At 42.9% G+C, this 19,239-nt stretch overlaps 1 protein-coding gene across 1 annotated transcript in view; it reads left to right on the top strand.

Moving 5' to 3' along the window:
- The window catches only part of TRIM65 (tripartite motif containing 65), a 159,452-nt gene extending 142,155 nt beyond the window's left edge, over nt 1-17,297 (top strand). Inside the window, exons 5-6 of the mRNA XM_078654553.1 lie at nt 12,937-13,023; nt 15,088-17,297. Coding sequence (XP_078510679.1) covers nt 12,937-13,023; nt 15,088-15,689 — 689 coding nt within the window. The 3' untranslated portion in view covers nt 15,690-17,297. The remainder of the gene's footprint in view (nt 1-12,936; nt 13,024-15,087) is intronic.
- Nucleotides 17,298-19,239: the final 1,942 nt, after the last annotated feature.

The following is a 19,239-nucleotide window of genomic DNA, read 5'->3' as shown; positions in this document are numbered from 1 at the left end:
GTGATTGTTCCGTGAGGTAGGTAGTCACCCGTAATCCAATTTCTGACAATATTGTAGCCATGCTAAGTTGAACAGTGACGTTGTGCCTTTAAGGGTTTCAGCAAACACAACAATGATGGACAGAATGTGGATCAATGTCACACATTCACCCCAGTCCAAAGATCTGGGCCCAAATCCATCGTTTTTCCACTCCACACCACCCTGGGTTAGACAATGGCGATATGCAAATCAGCGCTGACCCTGTGCCCCATGGGAACAGTCCAGTCCGAACTACAAAAGCCATGTCCTGGGGTGAATGTGTGACATTGATCCACATTCTGTCCATCATTGTTGTGTTTGCAGGTACCGCTTTAAGGGTTTCAAGCACGCTAGAGTCCCAAAATGCACTGTAAGTGATAGTTATCTCAGCTAATTTCTTTGGCTCCATGTGACAGAATCGTGAAGCACTGAGCTCAGCCTTTTTTCACCAGAAAATATTTACAAATCTATTTTAATACACCTTTACTCAATGCCTTTGGATGTTTAGAATATTGTCCTGTTGCTTGTAGTAGGAAAGTAGCTAAAACAAACACACTGTCTGTGTATCCTTCGCCTTCTGGATACCCTGACAGGTGAAACATTGCAGGCATTTTTCTAGGTGCACCCTAAGGGACAGGGAGAAGATTTGCCATCATGAGAGAGAAGAATTGCTCAGGCAACAGGAATCCCTGTTAGAAGGCACCAGAAAGTCAGAGGTGTGAGGATACAGATGTTCTCCACCCATTTTCCATTTCATATCTCTGATAACTCTCCCTAAAAAGAGACAATATTATGAAAGGCGGAGATGTTCCTGTTCGATGTTGAGGACAAGTTATAATAACAACATTTGTCAAGGGAGCATTCAACGTCGAAGAAGTCAAGATATTGGGCGTGGAGGAAGATTTCAACATGGAGGAAGTCCATGATATTAGGCACACAAACTTCCCTTTCTATTAGGAATCCTGTGAATGATTAAAAAATATGAAAGGAAGGAGGCTATTAGTGACCTCTGATTCCAGGTACTTTAGAGCATATTTACCTTCCAGACCTTCACCTCTAGTGGTCTTTGTGGAGTCACCAATTCTGGTTCCTCAACCATCACCTTATCATCCAGCGACTACTCTTTTGCCACTGCCACCTCCTCCGCAACAACTGTTATTTCCTGCAGTGCCAACAGCAGGGCCACCGGAAACACATCTGTTCAATCCACCCTAGGCGGCTCTTCCTATTCTACCGAGAAGATCTGATTGTCCAACCCCATGTTCTAGTTCTTGCCACAGACCAAGATGAAGACCACAATCAAGATTAAGGTCTGAATGCCATTCACACCACTGCAGACGATCTTGCAATGCCTTTTCTTCAAGGCGCTCTTCTAGATGCAGACATTGGTCTAGATCCTACTCCTCTTTCTTACGGAGCTCTTTATCTTATATAAGAAGATATTCTCTAATGCTTATTGAAATATCCGCAATTAAGAATTTCTCCCTTTGACGACCACAGTACTTTTCAGTAGCTTCTTATCAGTGGAGCATCCCTTCACTGACTACAACCTCAACCACTTTGGTGATCTTTGAAACCCTTCTCCACAAGTCTTCCATAAGACTGCTACTTCCTCTGGTCCTGGACCTTTGGGACCTACTAGGAGCCTATTTTTACACTAACCTCAGGGACAACAGACCATTTCAGGATGTAAAAGAAATACAAGGCTCAAAAACATGTTTTTTTTTTCTGGATGGATCCTCCACCAGACTCCGTAATAGTGTCTGTGGCAAACCAATATAATGCCACTGCAATTTTGTCCACAGTACCACCAATGGGAGGAGAAACTGGATTTTTTGGAGAAAAAGTTTTACTTTACTACCGCTATTACTAGGAAGACAGTAAGTGCTACTGACCTATCAGGCAGGTATGACAGATCATTGTGGTACTCACTCTAATAATTTTAAAACCGTCTCCACTGAGAATGAGAAGACTATTTCATGAAAGCTTTAAATGATGGTGTCAAATCAAATCCTCAGTGAGGCAGTGAGGCAGCAGATATATCTATAATAGCTGCACAAGAATATTGTCACAGACAGGCATTAAGAAATTCCTCGTGGTTTAGACATAAGGGTCTTGAAACTAAGGCACCTCAAAGAATTTTTAATTTACCTTTCTTTGTTTCTTTGGCAACACATTATTTGGCAGCCAGGGGAAAGCAAACTCACCTACCGCCACGCCGTGAGGTCAACGGCCTGCATTCTGCCACACAGGACCACCGTGAGGGGAACGGCACAAATCGCGCTGCAGACCCGCCGGTAGCAGCGGGAGGACCACAGTTCCCAGCTGCCCCGGGGACCTTGTGACGCCGCACACGCGCCCGGAGGCGCTTCAAATCAGCGGAGCGCCGAAGCGCTCAGGGGGAAAGCAAACTCACCTACCGCCACGCCGTGAGGTCAACGGCCTGCATTCTGCCACACAGGACCGCCGTGAGGGGAACGGCACAAATCGGGCTGCAGACCCGCCGATAGCAGCGGGAGGACCACAGTTCCCAGCTGCCCCGGGGACCTTGTTACGCCGCAAACGCGCGTGGAGGCGCTTCAAATCAGCGGAGCGCCGAAGCGCTCAGGGGGAAAGCAAACTCACCTACCGCCACGCCGTGAGGTCAACGGCCTGCATTCTGCCACACAGGACCGCCGTGAGGGGATTATTGTATTAGTATTTCCGTACCATGTCTCCGAGGGGCACACAAAGTAAAACCGCAGCTGGGGGAGCACTAGTGACTGGCCCTATAGATAATTTCATAATCAGAGCCAATGATGCCATAGACCAGGGTATTTTACTTCTGGAACACAGGGTCTCACAAGATCTAGCCCAAGCCAGACGTTCATCCCTTGGTCTTATCGCATCGGCAACTACACCACTCCAGGCCAAACCTAGCAACGCGAGACCCCTAATTGATGCACGCGCTGACATCCATACTATATCAAGTGAGGTAAATCTATCTGCATCAATCTCATTGTTAGACTCGGACATAGACACGAGCACGGACTTGGAAAAAACTCCCAACCTGTCTATTAATCCTACCCCAGACGAAATAGTAGTAGCCAATACAAGGCAACAAAGAGGTAGGCGGGAGGGTGCCGTCCAAAAACATAAACAAAAACAAGGCCAACCTCCATTAAAGCCATGCATGTCTAAGGCTGGAAACCATAGCACGTCTAAACAGAAGGTTGGGAAAGGTGCCAATCCCAGCCCCAATCCACATTTAAGTACGAGCAGGTCTAAGAAGACTACTGAGCAAGTAATTGAGGTGGCCATTGAGGAGCATCAAGAAGGAGTGATTGGCACGGATGGCAAATCTGATGACAACCTCCTAACTGATCGCTTGATGGAAAGGATGGGAGAATTACTCAGTATCTATTTGTCACCTTTAGGAAGTAGGCTCACACGTATTGAAAAACAAATAGACGAACTAAGTACCTCTATTAAGAACATCCCCAGAGAGGGTGCCCATAATAGCAGTGTAGGAGCTACACTAAGCTCCCCTAAACCCGCATGCACTAAAACTAAAAAAACCCGAGGGATACCAACATTACCCAAACCCCTGCAGGCCCCGGCCAAAGGGATTAGTAGTAACCAGCCACTAGTCAATCCCAGTCCTACTAATGCAGTATCAGAGCCAGGGAAGAACCAAAATATCGAACAACCCAAGAGGATTCCTGCAACTCAGTTGCAGGATTCCTCTAATGATCGTCTTATGGCTCAGCTCCCTCAAAAAATTACTAGGCAGATCCCGCCACGTATCAATTTACCACCGGAGTGTGGGGCATACGTGTTGGTCCTAGTTAATACTCCAAAATTAAGGAAGGATCAAGAGGAGAGCCCTATATCGCTTAAAAATAAAACCCTTCATTGGTTAATTGCAAATTGCAATCTACCCACAGAAGGGGCAAGGGAGATTATCCATGTTCAGAGAGTAGGCTGGATAGGCCCACCAAAGAAAAAGTTCGAAGGGGATTGTATTACAATAAATTTAAAAAACCCCCAGTGGGCGGAAAAAACATTGGCTAGCACCCCATTACCCTCACCATGGGAATTCAATATGACTCTTCTCCCATTAGGATACTTTTACAGACATCTGATACCCCACAAACAAACCATGTCAAATAACTTTCCCACCCCGCATCAAGACCTGAATTTCGGAGCTAGAATTGAATCCCCACTTTTCTCTCAGAACCAAGATTTTAATCATTTGAACGGCCACACTTGGCGTCATCAAGACCCAATGCCAGTTTTCTCCCCGCATTACCCACAATTCCCTATCATGCCCCTCTATGATCATAGGGAAAGGTCATACCCGGGACTGACTTTCAACCAACCCATACCAACAAATGATACTAGGTCGCTATTTAACATACCTACTCATAACCGGTTTGAATACTTCTCCAATTTAGATGATCAGGATTGACTGGTTAAAGCGGTTGAGAGTATCACCAATAGTGGAGATTTAAATAACAGACATGAGGGGCACCCACTATTGGTTGAAGAATGTACAAACCAGAACAGTTTAAATAACCCAGTGACCGATATGAATGTTAATAGTATTTCACCTGTTGTAGTTAATACTAACAGGGACATATTGTTGAGCGTTGGGAGTAAGCCCACTAAGCATCGTAGTGCCCATGGCCTATCAATTCTCAGCTGGAATGTGGCAGGGCTGGAACCTAAGCTTTCAATCCCCGCATGGGCTGAGATAATTGATGGTATGGATATCCTTATGTTCCAGGAGACATGGGCTGTTGGAAACACTCATATTGAGGGTTACCACTGCTTCAGTATAACATCACCCAAACCTAGTTTTGGACGAGCAGTGGGTGGCCTATTTATCGGGATTAGGATCTTGGCTGGTGGTTCAATTAGGGATCTGTCTAGCGATAATCCGAATATTCAAATTCTTGAATACAAGTTAAAATCAAAGACCAAGATTTATTTAATAAATTTTTATAATAATGATTTTTATCATGTACCGAACAAGAATTTTCTGGCTCTGTCAAAAGTTTTAAGAAAACTGGAATGTAGCGTATTAACTGATACAGAGTCAGGATTTTTAATTGGGGGCGACTTTAATGCAAAACTTATAAAGAGAAATGGGATTGAGGATAGGATCTATCACGATCAAGCGGAACGCAGGGGCATTGAATTAGGCAATATATTAACTGAATTTGCCTTTGACGATGCCATGAGAATAGGTCACAGTCCCAGTATCCCCCATGCCCCAACATTTATAAGTAGGGACAGCAGCTCCACCATTGACTATATATTTTTGTCACCACACTTTTTAGATTGTATAGTAAAGTCTACAGTGATGGTGACAACATTTAGTGACCATAACCCACTTACAATCACCCTGAACCTTGCACCTAGTCCAGTTTTTATGAAATTGAATGGTGCGAGGGATATCACACCATCAATTGATGGTTTACGATTAAAGTGGAGGGGGGGTTGACTGTGGGGCAATTCTGGATAGTGTGCAAACCTCACATTCATATCTGTTTAATTCTTGTCTGTCAATGAATGCTAACCATGACAAAATAATTGCAGATTTTGAAGTGCTGTGCTCTGTTATAAAAACACTTTTGTTGGTTCCACTACCCAAGGAAGGCAAAGAGCCAAGGTGGTTTGACTCAGTTTGCTCCTTGGCTAACAAGGAATTAAGAAAGGCACTTAATGCCAATCCTAGGTGCAAAATGACCATCCAGTTAGCCAGGAAACAGTACAAAACCAAATTAGCAGAAAGAAAGGCATCACTACTTTCAGAACAGTGGGAATCGCTGGTGATTAGTGCAAATTTGGGTGGCAGTGGTCCTTTTTGGAACGCCATTCGAAAAACAAGAGAAATGGGCAAGAAGCTTTCCCCAATTAGTTGCAACATAACCAGCAACGCATGGGAGACTCATTTCTCCAAAATTTACGCAGCCTCACCAGAGGAGCAACCCACTTCTAACTTTAATTTAGGAAATCAGGCTGGCCTACAGATTGAAGTTCATGAAGTTGTAATAGCTATAAAAGAGAGCCTTGGAAACAAGGCGCCTGGCCCTGATAGCCTGCCCATAGATATTATTAAACACAACATTGATTTATGGGCTCCTATTCTGCTTAATGTTTTTAACAGTCTGTCGTTAGCGGCTATGCCGGTGACATGGGAAACTAGTATTATCATCCCAATTTTTAAAAAGGGAGATAGGTCGGAACCAGCCAATTACCGCCCCATCTCCCTTTTGGACAATACCTTGAAAATTTTGGGACGCATAATTTACAATAGAGTGCTTGAATGGGCCGTAGATATAGACCTATTGGACCCATGTCAGATGGGATTCCGGAGTGGGGTAGGAACAGTGGAGCAATGTCTGAACCTGAAATTAATAATTGATAAGTACAGCATTGCCCGATCATCCCCCACCTACCTCGCCTTTATGGATCTTTCATCCGCTTTTGATCTAGTGAATAGATCCAAACTCTGGAAAATCCTATCAGATAATGGGCTAGATAAAACCCTAGTTAGGTTCCTCGCCTACCTCCATACTGACCTGAAAGCACGTGTCAGAATAGGGATTGGTGGTGAAGTTTCAGGACCCATTGATATAGGCAGGGGGGTGAGACAGGGGTGCGTTTTAGCACCCCTGTTGTTTATCATTTACATTAATGGATTATCCAACTGCCTGAAAAAAGTCACTACGGATGTCCCGACAATTTTAGGGAAACCCTTACCAGCACTTCTATACGCAGAAGATGCGGTGCTTATGGCCCGCACACCTAATGCCCTTCGCCTCCTTATCCACAGTTTTGTACATTTTATGGAGGGTCTAGATTTGCGGGTTAATTTTAAAAAATCCTTTATTATGTCTTGTGGCCCTGGCAAAAGGAAGCTCAACACTATACAGATAGGTACAGATAAACTCTAATCTGTTCCTATATTTCCTTATTTAGGATTGGCTTTCGCTGCGAACGGCTCGTGGAGTGGGCATTTAGCCCACGCCACGAGCAAGTTCTCGAAAGCCATTAACTCTGTAATGAGTCTCCCTCGCCCAAAGAAAATCGGTGCAACTAAAGCCATTTTAAATTTTTTTTAAATTACAGTGCTTACCTGTTGCCTCATATGGAGCGGAGGTTTGGGGGTCAGGAAGCAACCAATGTATACAACGGGAGGAAAGTGGTTTTTGCAGGAAATTATTGGGTGCCCCGATTTCATCCTCTGATTTTATTTGTCACAGTGAATTAAACCTGCCATATATCAGTGATTTTATTAGAGCCAGACCAGCACTCCTTGGGATTAGAGTCTGGAGGAATGATGCTGCCTCCCTTACACAAAATATTATAAAAGACTGTCTAAATTACGATCATGGGATGGCGATTCCATAGCTCACAGAAGTTTCGAAAACACTGAGCTCAGTGGACAGGGGCACTTTATTTACCGACCCAACTGTAATTGAACTTAAGGATAAGGTCGAGGTTAAAAATGCGCTTTATGCACTTTACAATATTGAACGAACCGGCAGAGAATCCCAGAAATCAACTGTTGCAAAATACCTAGGGAATGAACTGTGTAGACAACCTCTCCCGCCGTATCTCACCCTACCTATGACTAGCTGGGAGAGATCACTTTTGTTCCGTTTAAGAGCGGGTACAGTGAAATTTTTGTTGTCTTTTCCATTGGGACATCGCCCCAGTATTGACTTTAATTCATGTCCCTGTGATGGTGTCAGCTCTCAGGATAATCTGCATTTTCTATTCTTTTGTAAATTTTATCTCAAATATATCAAATGGCTTTTAACTCCCTATTTTAAGAAATATAGACCATTCTCATTAAATGAGTCTTACAGAATGTTCGTTTCTTTGGATTCTGATGAACTAATCTTTCGCACTAGCACTTTTTTGAGACTGAGCACACGAGTGCGTAAAACAATGGAAAACCCATGAAACCAGAAATTAGTCTTATTGGAGCTGAACTGTATGAGATTTTTTAATTTAGATATATTTTATTAATTGTAAAAATGTTGTATAATGTACACTTGTAATATTTTGTAACGATATTGTGGTACTTTTATTAATTTTATGAAATTCGAATAAAGGTCTTTTGAACTTGAACTATTTGGCAGCCATACCAACGACACAATGACCAGAATAACATTTGAAATGGAGACTTAATGGGCTTTAAGGCTGGGAAAATTAAAAGATCAAGGAAAGCATTCATACAGGCCCTACACTTATCGTTATTACCCAAATGGGGTTCAAACCCCTCAGTGACCTCAAAGTCAACAACAGACACAGCACCTTTCCAGAGATGCCAATCCAAGGGTAGAGGCGATCACCAACCAGATGCAGCAGCCGGTGCGCGATCCACAGGAATAAAGTAATGACTATTCACTTCCCCCCTTCTGTTGCCCACTCAGGTGGGGATAAGCACCTCAAAGTTTACGGAAGAGAGGAAAAACATCACAGCCAATTATTGGATTTTGAATATCGTTCAAAATAGCTATTGTCTTGCGTGCAGAAATCCCTCCAGCCCCCGGCAACAACACTAAAAGAAATCATCATAACACCTAGAAAACTCCAACAAGCAGTTGACATTCTCTTGCAGAAACAACCCGTAGAGAAAGTTCTCTGTCACCTGAAAGGGCCCTGGAACTACTTCAAACCCATTCTGGACATGAAACTGTAAACAAATGGACTCAGAAGGTAAAATGCAGGATGCTGGCAGTCCACCATATCTACCCTCAACTCCATCAGTGAGATTGGCTGTGATCCATAGGTCTTCACGATGCATCCTTTCATATGCCTATTGCCAGGAAACACGGGGAGTTCCTGAGAATTGTGGTCGAACACAATCACTATCAAATTGGCTCCAAGTTTGCCACAATGACTTTCATGAAAGTGATGGCTGTCGCTGCTGCTCATCTTAGGGAATTGAAGACCTTAATCTCTCCATATTTCGAAATCTGGCTCATATGGGTGTCCACTTATTAATAAGCTCATTAACATTACCAGCTAACAGCCCCTTCCCTCAACCGCTTCAGAATGCACATGAAACATGAGAAATAATCTTCAACTCCAATGCAGTCTCTGCACTATCTGGGATTAATTCTAGACACGTACAGAGCAAAAGTGTATTCTTTGGAGGAGAGACTTCTCTATCAATCTTGAATGTTGCAATCTGCTGAAAGCAACCAATCTGACAGAGGCAAATAACATCACTTTTGGTGTCAATGGCATCTTTCATTTTCTTAGTTTGAACTCTCTTCTCTACATGAGACCACTGCAGCAATGCCTGGAGGACCAGTGCTTCCAATTCTCGGGCTAGTGAGAAGACAAGCTCACCCTGTCTCCCCATGCATCCGAATTCCTGTCACCATTCCTCACAAGAGTCAAATGCAGATTCAAGGATCCTGGTCCTCCTTCCTTATTAATTTGCTAGAATTGAGGGTTGTTTGGCTTTTTCTCCCTTTATTCTTGATAGACTTTCTCCTTTTTCAGGCAGACAATACAGCAACAGTGTATCACTAGAAAAAGCAGAGAGGATAAGGTCTAGAGGCTTGTCCCTGGAACTTCAAGCCATTTGGATTTGGCTAATAACCAGGAACTTGAGAATCACAGCAGTCCAATGCTCACACAAACTCACTGAGCAGATTGATGCAGGAAAACCATGAGTGGATCCTTAACGGTTCCATTCTTCCCAAAGTCTTCTGCGAATGTGGTTTCACATTATTAGATTTGTTTGCGAGTGCGGACAACAAATAAATGGCCAGTCTTTGCCTCTTGAGTTTAACTAGGATCAAAGGTGAATACCCAGTGGATTGAATGGTCTGGCAAGTTTCTTTACACCTTTTCTCAGATTCCCCTTATACCTGCAGTAAACATCAAGCTAACTTGAGAACTTACTTGAGAGCTAGAACCTTTCTAGTAGCACCATCATTATCCCGTCAGTGGTGGTTTACAGTCCTCCTACACCTTTCAGAATGACTACACAAGAGGATGCCCTGTAGCCTGGACCTTCTCCACAAGCTCAGGTGCCAAATTTTGTATTCCAGTCCATTATCTTTGAATTTGGCAACCTTCATCCTAAATTCATTAAATATGGACATATGAATATCCCGCAGGAATATAGTGACCATATTAAAGAAGCTCAATATCCATCTCTGGGGCTTCTAAATCTTTCAGATTGAAGAGATTCTTCATCTGTTGTACTCAAAACAATGTTAATCCTACTACATATCAAGAACAAGCTTTGCTACAATATAGTTTTCTTTAGGCCAGCTCAAGATTACAGTTTCTGTCTATAAAAATCCACCTGGCAGCCATCACTGGCTACAGAAAATGTCCTTCACGAAGCTCTTTTTTCACAATCCCAGTGGTTAGTGGCTTCCTGGAGGGCACTTTTCCTCCCAAATTGCCCTCTCCTGAATGGGAGTTGAATGTTGTCCTTTCATGACTCATGGGCATTCCATTCAAATCTGTCCGCAGGGCTTCCTTACAATATCTTTACTGAAAAGCTGCTTTCATTGTAGCTGTAACATTCACACTGCAGAGTCAGCAAATTTCGGAATCTATATTCTCATGAACCATATACATAATTACCTAGCAATAGAGTAGTCATGAGTACAGATCTGAAATTTCTGTCTAAGGTAGATTTGGGTTTTCATGTTTAACCAAAAATTACAGAACCAAAGTTCTTTCGGACCCCCTCTTCTCCAGCAGAGATCTCTCAACTCACGATGTGAGAACAGTCTAAATTCTATATTGATAAAACTAAAGACATAAGAAAATACAAACCATTGCTTATTAATTATGGTCCTTTACACACAGATCTGGCTACATACTGTCACTATCCAAATGGATGGTCTAACAAGCCAAAAGCCCATGCTGCCAGAAGTATGGCAGTTACGGTTGCATTACTGAGAAATATATCCCTTGATAAGATTTGAGTAGCGTCCACCTGCAGGTCTGTTCACATCTTTACAAAACAGTATTGTCTCCATTCAGATTCAGGTGCCCAAGTAGGACAGGCCTCCCTGAGAAATTTCCTTGCATAGATTTTCATTGGTTTATCTTTTCCCTTGTGCTGTGGTTATTAGGGATGGGCGTGTTAGTCTGTTCAGTGCTTATGATTATCAATCGAGGACCCATGAAGCAGAAGGCATGGTTTCTTACCTGTAATCCTAGTTTCATTGCAGAGGAATTTCCATTGAAATTGTCAGCAAGAGACACATACCCATTTCTCCCTTGAGAAATGGGTATCGAGGATTAATATGCTTTTTATTATTCTCACCCTTCTTGCGTTGTGATAAAGAACTGCGATAACCGCCACCCACAGGGCATGATTGGACTCTAGAGTGTCAGTTTTAAATTTAGCATAAGCAGCCTATATAGCTACATTGACCTGATTCCTTTCCATTTATTTACTTCAATAAACGTGGAAGAGGTTTTTAACATGTCACCTCGTTTGCTAGTGACATTCTTGTGTTTTAAGTATATTTTCAGTTTTTTAAAGAAAATGAATGTAATTGGTTAACGCAGCCTGCTTTATAGGCTGCTAAATATTTTTTTGTGTCGTAAAACGTTATTACCTTCCCGAAGTTAGGTGAAACTGTAACACTGTTTGGAAGAAGTGCTCTGGGATCCCGCACATGGATAGGACTGTCCAGTCCTCAGGAGATTCCCCTGAAGGGAACTAGGATTAGAAGTATGAAGCCATTCCTTATTGATTTAAACTATTCTGTGTATCTATGTAGTCTATTACTCCCTCCGTGGTTTCAGCACAGCTTAACAGCAGATGAGTCACGAGGGAGCCCTACACATCATGGCCTTTTGTCAATTTGCCCCACTTACCGTAGGCTGCCCCTTTCCTATATTTAAAAAAAAACCTGATATGTTGCCAACCTCTCTGTGACCTGCCTCCTCTCCTTACTATATTATTATTTTTTTTTTAATTATGGGTGATTGGTGTCCTGCCATCTTTCCTCCTCCCTCCCAATCTCCAACGGATGTGCTCTCCTCCCTTAGTGTGTTATGATATCTGCACTCATTGAGAGAGCAGCACACTGGTGATGTGCTGGCAGCTGCTCCGTCAGAGGTGCTGCCAACCACGAGAGATGTATTCGATTATCTGGAAATTCTCTGGTGGGTTTGTAGCCGGGGAAAGGGCAGATTGTAGCAGTGCAGCACCACCCCTCTTTCTCTCTTGGGTCTGTGGAGGTGTGGAACCCGGGAGACATGATGATTTGTTATAGATCATTATAATGCCTCCTTTGGCTTTCTGGAGCCTCAGGTGATATAGAGAATGAGTGCTTGTCCATACATTGTTTCTTGCTGGCCTCAGGAGACCTGGGTAAGGCAAGTGAAGACTGAGAAGGCAGCTGCTCCTCAACAAGATATCACAACATTGAAACATGGGTTTTGTTTTCATTGTTTTAACATGCAGGGTGTGAATAACTAGGTCTTGAATCCAGTATTCACACCTGTGGCTTGCATACACAAAAATGAAATGTATATCAAATGAGCATCCTCGTCTTCACATACATTCGCATATCTATAGTGCATTTCTGTATTAGTGCAGCTTGAAGCACTGATACCCCATCTACAGAAGCATACAGGTGCATGTGTGTGAGGATGAAAATACAGCCGTCATTTGGTGCTCTGCTTTTCACTTTTATTAGACGTGCACTTACTACACTTATGCCCATCTGGATTCAGATTATCCTCCCAGGGTGCCTTGCCTTTGTCACTTGGGGTTTCTTTTCAATTTCTAATTTGTCATGCAATGGCTTTGATTCTCTGCAAGGTATAATGTTGAGTGCATGTTCTGGTGCATTATAATATTGCAGGATTCTAGTGGCTGTGTTCTTCCTCTCTGCATCTTTAATTCCTCCCATCTTTCCCCAGAATCTCCAGTGTTAAAGACACCCTCAACTGTGAAGCTTGAGCCCAGCAGCCTTCCTGGAGGAACATTGAGGACAGAGCTATTTAAAAGTAAGGGACTTGCCAGTGTCTGTTTTCTATGTCAGTAGAGGAGCTTTAGGGGCATAATATGGTCACTGGGAATAGGCATGTGCCTGAAATTTCCACACAAGCACTATGGTTTACCCAATTAAAAACAATAATGCAACTAGAGGCTAGAAGCAGTGTTAAGGAGTATTGTGAGTGTAGAGTCTTAGTGATATAAATGGGAGGGAAAATTATATTTTGAAAAGTAAATCACAGCCAGTCAAATATATTGTAAGATTGAAGCATCTGTGTGTTGCACAAAAAGAGCTTGAGAAAAGCTGTCAAACTGCATCATCTGGAGGTTACATGATTCCATCCCACGGAGGTTAAGTTTTTGCTGCAGTGATCTGTGTGGGCAAACTGCAGATCACAGGTTCCAATGCCAGTATTATGCCTTTGTGAGATGATGCATCTACCAAACACACGTATGCGTCTAAACTCAAGGTTATTTTTCATTATTTTGTTAAGTCGTTCATATAATGGGATTTTAACCCCAATAAGCAGTGAGGCTCTTTAGAAATAACTTTTTATATCTGCAAAATTATCTGAAACTGAATTGTTGTGTTTGTGGGGTTTGGTTGAAACCAGATTTAAAAAAACCTGAATGTGATGAGGCAGTGTCAAATACCAATGTATTAGAGCATTCTCACGTTATCCGGTCTGAATGCATGTTAATTGCTTCCTTGGATTTCCCCCACCTTGTGTGTGTGAATAAGGGGAGGAGGTGTTGGTGTAAGGGAGCAATCAGGAATACAGGAGAAAACAACCCTGTGCATTGGTTGCTGCTGATCTCATGGGACTCTAAAGAGGAACTCTCTTATGGAGCTTGCATAGAATGCCCCTCTGTCCGCACAGCAAATTGTGACAGTTAGTGCTCCTCATTATGAAGCTCTTTATAGGCCATATTATTTCCACTGACAAGGTTGTGACAGGGCCTCTTACCACCGAAGAGCATGAAGGAGGGGCTCCTCTGAGAAACTTTTTAAAGAGTGCTCCTCGAAATGCTTGTGGAAAGTGTTCCTCACTCTATTGAGGAGCTTGTGAAGAGGTTTTGCGCACCATAGGGGACACCATGCTGACCGTCTGAGGTACCGACGGAAAGAGCGGTGCCTCGTTTATCCTGAGCTGCTGCCAGGTGGGGCGAGGTTTTGTCCTCTATCTTATCAAGATCTTCACGAACACTGTGAGGATTCCTGGGTTGTGAGGTGCTATACTCACACTATATCCTTTTTTTAGTATTGTAAATAGCAGTAGCTTTTTTCTCAAAAAGGTCCTGACGAAAGCACATGGCTTTATCTTTGGCCTAGAAGTGCTGAAACATGATGACCATTCCTGCTAAGGGCAGCTATTTGTTAAAACTGGCCCTAGAGTTTTGTTTTTAACCATTGATCGTGACTAACAATAATAAATTCTCAGTTTGTTCACGCATCAATTTTATATTCATTGCACTCTATATCTTTTTACACTTCACTTTCTGCACTGCACTACGATACTTGATCCCACAAACGTAACATTGCTCATCCTGGTTAAACATATCCTTTGACACTCGAGAGCTCTGATACACATGGAGCTTGACTGTCATACCATCCAAAAAGGATACCCAAATGATGAAGCTTATCACCAGGCTTGGTGATTGATGGGAATCCAATACATATTAAGTTATATGTCACTTTGTCGCAACACATTTTGAAATCTTGCTTAGGAGCTTCTCCATTTGTTGTCTTTTTCTATAGACGCTGGTTTATATTTTGTATTTACATGTTAGTTTGGGGCTGCATATTCCAGTTGGTCTTTAAACTTTGGCCTCTGACCCTACCTCATTTTTCTTGTGTGCGTTGACACCATTTTAAAACCAGAAGTGCATGGAAGGAGTTCCTCTCTTTATTAGGGTCTGACAACAGCTGGAGCCTTTGATGCAGAGTGTACTGTTTCCTGCATTTGGGTGGACAAAAAAGCAGCAACTGCAGGCGCCAGAAGCACAGCATTTGTTCCCTTCCCTGCAGGCAGCACCAGAGCTGAGGCACTCATACATTTCTTTTATCCTTGCAGAGTACCGGAACCTGACATTTGACCCCAACACAGCAAACTGCTATTTTCAACTGTCAAGGCAAGACCGAAAGGTGAAGCACATGGAGTCTCCGGACAGGCAATGGGCAGAGCACCCTGATCGCTTTAAGTCATGGCAGGTGCTCTGTTGCGAGAACTTCCAAGACGGGAGTCACTATTGGGAGGTGTGCCTTTCAGATTACTTTGTCTACCTCGGTGTGGCCTACAAGGAGATTGACCGCAAGAACACAGATCGGAAGACCAGCATCATTGGACGCAATGCAGTCTCTTGGAGCCTGCAAGTACAAGACAACTCCCACATCGCTTGGCATAGTGGTCAGGAACAAAAACTTGTAGCACCCCTATATCTACGTATTGGAGTGCATCTCGACTGTTCAGCCGGCACTCTGACGTTCTATGGGATCGGGGATAAAATGGAGCACATACACACTTTCCCCTGTATATTCACAGCCCCGGTTTATCCAGCTTTCTGGATTGGTGAAGGAGTGCACGTTTCTCTGGTCCATCAGAAACTAAAAGAGAACTCTCAACTAAAGGAAGGCAGTGTTTCCTTCTCTAACCCTGGGAGTGTGGTTCTACCTTGAAAAAAAGAGTCTTGTTGCAAAAAATATACTTCCAGAAATTGATTACCTGTGGTTAAGGAAGCAGTGCAATAATGTTCAGGCTAGAACTCTACGAAGAATGGTGGTGTAATAATCCTCTTACCAGTGTATATCTTTTATTTCGAATGGACCAAGGTCCTAAAATTATTTTCTGTTCTGGGCGAACCCAGGAAATGTTCTACCCATACAGCAGCTTGTTCTTCTTCAAAAGGCACAGTGCTAAAAATCCTGGAGTCAAAACCCAGGTATTATTGCGGAAAGTCAAAATGTGTTTCCTGTCTTGGTAAGGGAAGTGTATGGGGGACTCCCCAATGCTATGAAGGGACGCGTCCCTTAGCATTAAAAGATAGCTGTGTTTTTTCCATGTAAGATAAGTCGAGCCATCTGCATGGGATGGAAAGTTGTAAATCGATATTGCATCTGATAGCCATTCAGAAAAGAATCCTGACATGAAAAAGCAGGTATACCTTTTGCACAAGAATAGCAATCCACATTGGACGGCTGTCTGTGGATGGGAACCCTGAGATTTCTACGGTTACAAGGAAATCCATTTGAGAGAGAAAGTTATGAAGTTGGGTAACCCGTATGAAAAGGGAAAATGGTGAACCCCACATCAACGCAGGTCGTATGGCTACCCATTTAAAGAGTGGTACGCATCTGTAGTTTATTGGGCGGATAAAGCAATGGTATGCTGGCAGGGGATGGACTGATAAAGGCATAGGTTGTTGTTTTCCTATCTAGGGCAGTATTGTCATAGTATATGAAACGAAGTAACCAGTCCAGGTTTCCTAAATATGTCTAGAAGAGTAAGCAGGCTGTTTTTACATTGAATAATTCTATAATAGAGAGGGTAGAAACCCTAGGACTGTGCTGCCTAAATTTGACTTAATATGCTTTACCCTGCGGAGTGGGAAATACCCATATACCCACACTGGAATCCGTTTAGTGAGAACAGGGTAGACAGTATACAGTTTTTTTAAAAGAATTTCTAATGAGATAACCTCTGATATTCAATCAAACAATTGAAATCATGATCTCCACTGCAATATCAGTGTTTATTCTGATAAGATCTGTGTGAAAAGTTAAGCCAGCCAACACGTGATCTACCGACAGAGACTTCAAGACACACCTGTATACTGTCCTAACAAAGCAGCTTTCTACAATGTCCCAACATGTAAACAGCATAGCTAGACCTTTATCCACAACTCCCCAGTTTGTAAAGTACAGTAGCTAGAAGAGGTCCACAGTTCGGCAATATGTAAGCACCGTAGCCAAGCTAGACCCGTAACATAATGACCTGGTACGTAGTACCATAGGTTGACCAGTTTTCGGAATGCTTTTGTGTAATTAATTGGATTATATGGGGAAGGTGGCTGCCCACTTCAAGGAATGATCACAACTTGTGTCAAGATAAACACTTAAAGCCATTAAATTTACTTGAGCCCGACCTCTAGCTGGCTATGGCACAAAACAGACAGGCTTAATTTATTTATGTTTTACCAAGAACAATAAGGTCACATCACCAAATAATAAAAATCTCAAATCCGATTAGAACAATAGAGTACAATTTAATACACAAAATGACAAAAATTCTACCGTAGATATACATTTTTGAAGGTTTAAATAAAAATAGCCCCACAAAGTGCCAGTGATAGTCAATGGGTACAGTAGACCGGACCTAGGCTCGTTTTGAGGCTGACTGCGATAGAGTACAGGTTGGATACATCAACTGGGTTTGTCCTGGTCAAAGAATTTTACCTTCTGACTTACTGGCAGATGCATCAAAGTAAATACCGGGAGCAAATGGGCAGATTCTCAGAATCTGCACCTTTGCTCCCGGTATTTTTGCATTTGGGATGCATCATCCCAAATGCAAAAATCGCAATTTAAGGAATCTCTAAATTGAGATTCCTTAAATTGCGATTGCATTTAAGGAATCCCAAATTGAGATTCCTTAAATGCAATGCATGAAAGTAAAAAAAATAGCGAATTCGCTAATAGGGGGAGCAAATTACCATGAAGTTGGACTTCATGGTAATTTGCTAAAACTTTGAAAACGCACTTTTGTGCATTTTTCAAAGTTTCATGTTGCGCACACACATGCCCTTAGGGCATGTGTGTGTGCAACATATGTGCATAGATCAATTTCAGGGGTGCAACAGGGTGTCATTTTTACACCCTTGCACCCTTGAAATTGCATGAGCAATTTGCGAGTGCCTACTGGTACTCACTAATTGCTCATGCAATCTCCAATACATTCCTATGAGCCTGTAGGCCCATAGGAATGAATGGGACAGCATTCCTTAATTGCGACTAGCAATTTGCTAGTAGCAATTAAGGAATGTTAAGGAATCGCTATTTTAATAGCGATTCCTACATGCATAGGCTTTTGCTATTCCTAAATAGCGATTCCTTAAAAATCGCTATTTAGGAATAGCAAAAGGCTACGTTGATGCATCTGCCAGATAGTCTTTTAAACCCCATCAAACTACAGGTGTGCACTCTAAGTCCCCCAGGACTTCAGGGGATGGCACTTAGAGAGTCTCAGGGTATTAGGCAGGGACCAACAGCAAAGTCCAGTCCAAGAATAGTTGCCGCTAGAAAGCTGGGCACTTTAGGAAAAAAGCCTCTTGCAGCTTGTGATGTCCACGGAGCCACATAAGAGGACAGCCAACTCGCCCTTGGAGTCCACGTATTTGTCCTGTGTACAGGGAGAAGCAAGTCTAGTCCTTCAGGGCTCATCTCGGGTCACAAACAGTAGGTCCAGTCCACTTCTGTTCTTCTGCAAGTCCAGAAGTGTTCTAAAGTGGAGTACTGGAGATGCCACGTTTATGCCTGGTACCAGCTAGTGGGTTGCGTGACTCCTGGGCACTCTAACTAATGGGTTATAGGAGATGCTCAAAATCCCTTCTTCAACCTATATTGCTTTCCCCAAAGCACCAGCTTGGGGTTCCACTAATGTTCCAAGGAATACATTCGCCAAGAAGAACTCCCAAATGCCTCTCCTGGACTGTGTTGTCTTTGTAAAGAGGTGAATAGAAAATGTGAACATTCTGACCAATCTCTTTGATTGATACTGTGTGCCTGCTTCTGTTTGGATGGATATGATATGGCTCTTCGGTACCTACACCCGCAGTTTGCAGGGTAAGAGCCTCCCAGCCCTGTTGCCGCCGTGATATTCCTATTTGACTCAGAGGAGCACATATTCAGCCCTATCTGTGCCCAGTGCCCGAAGCTGGCTTCCACCGCGTGTAAGTTGCACCACACTTATTGGGCCCCAGTCCATTAATGAACCTTCTTCAGTTCCCTAACTTGATACTCAAGGAGCTGGCCTTTGTTTGCTCTTTCTTTGTTTGATGCTGCAATGGAGAAAAATGTTCACCTTATTGTTAACCTAAAGGCTGCCCATAGTATGTGTCAGCCTATCCTCACAGTGTTGTTTTCTTTAAGTAATATAGTAATATGGCATTCCTGTTGGAGGTCTTATCCACCTCGCTATAAAGGAGTTAGCCCCTCAAACGCCAGACATTAT

Source organism: Lissotriton helveticus, chromosome 7 (genome assembly GCF_964261635.1).
Source record: "Lissotriton helveticus chromosome 7, aLisHel1.1, whole genome shotgun sequence".
Lineage (NCBI taxonomy): Eukaryota > Metazoa > Chordata > Amphibia > Caudata > Salamandridae > Lissotriton > Lissotriton helveticus.
This window is presented reverse-complemented; position numbering and strand designations above follow the sequence as displayed.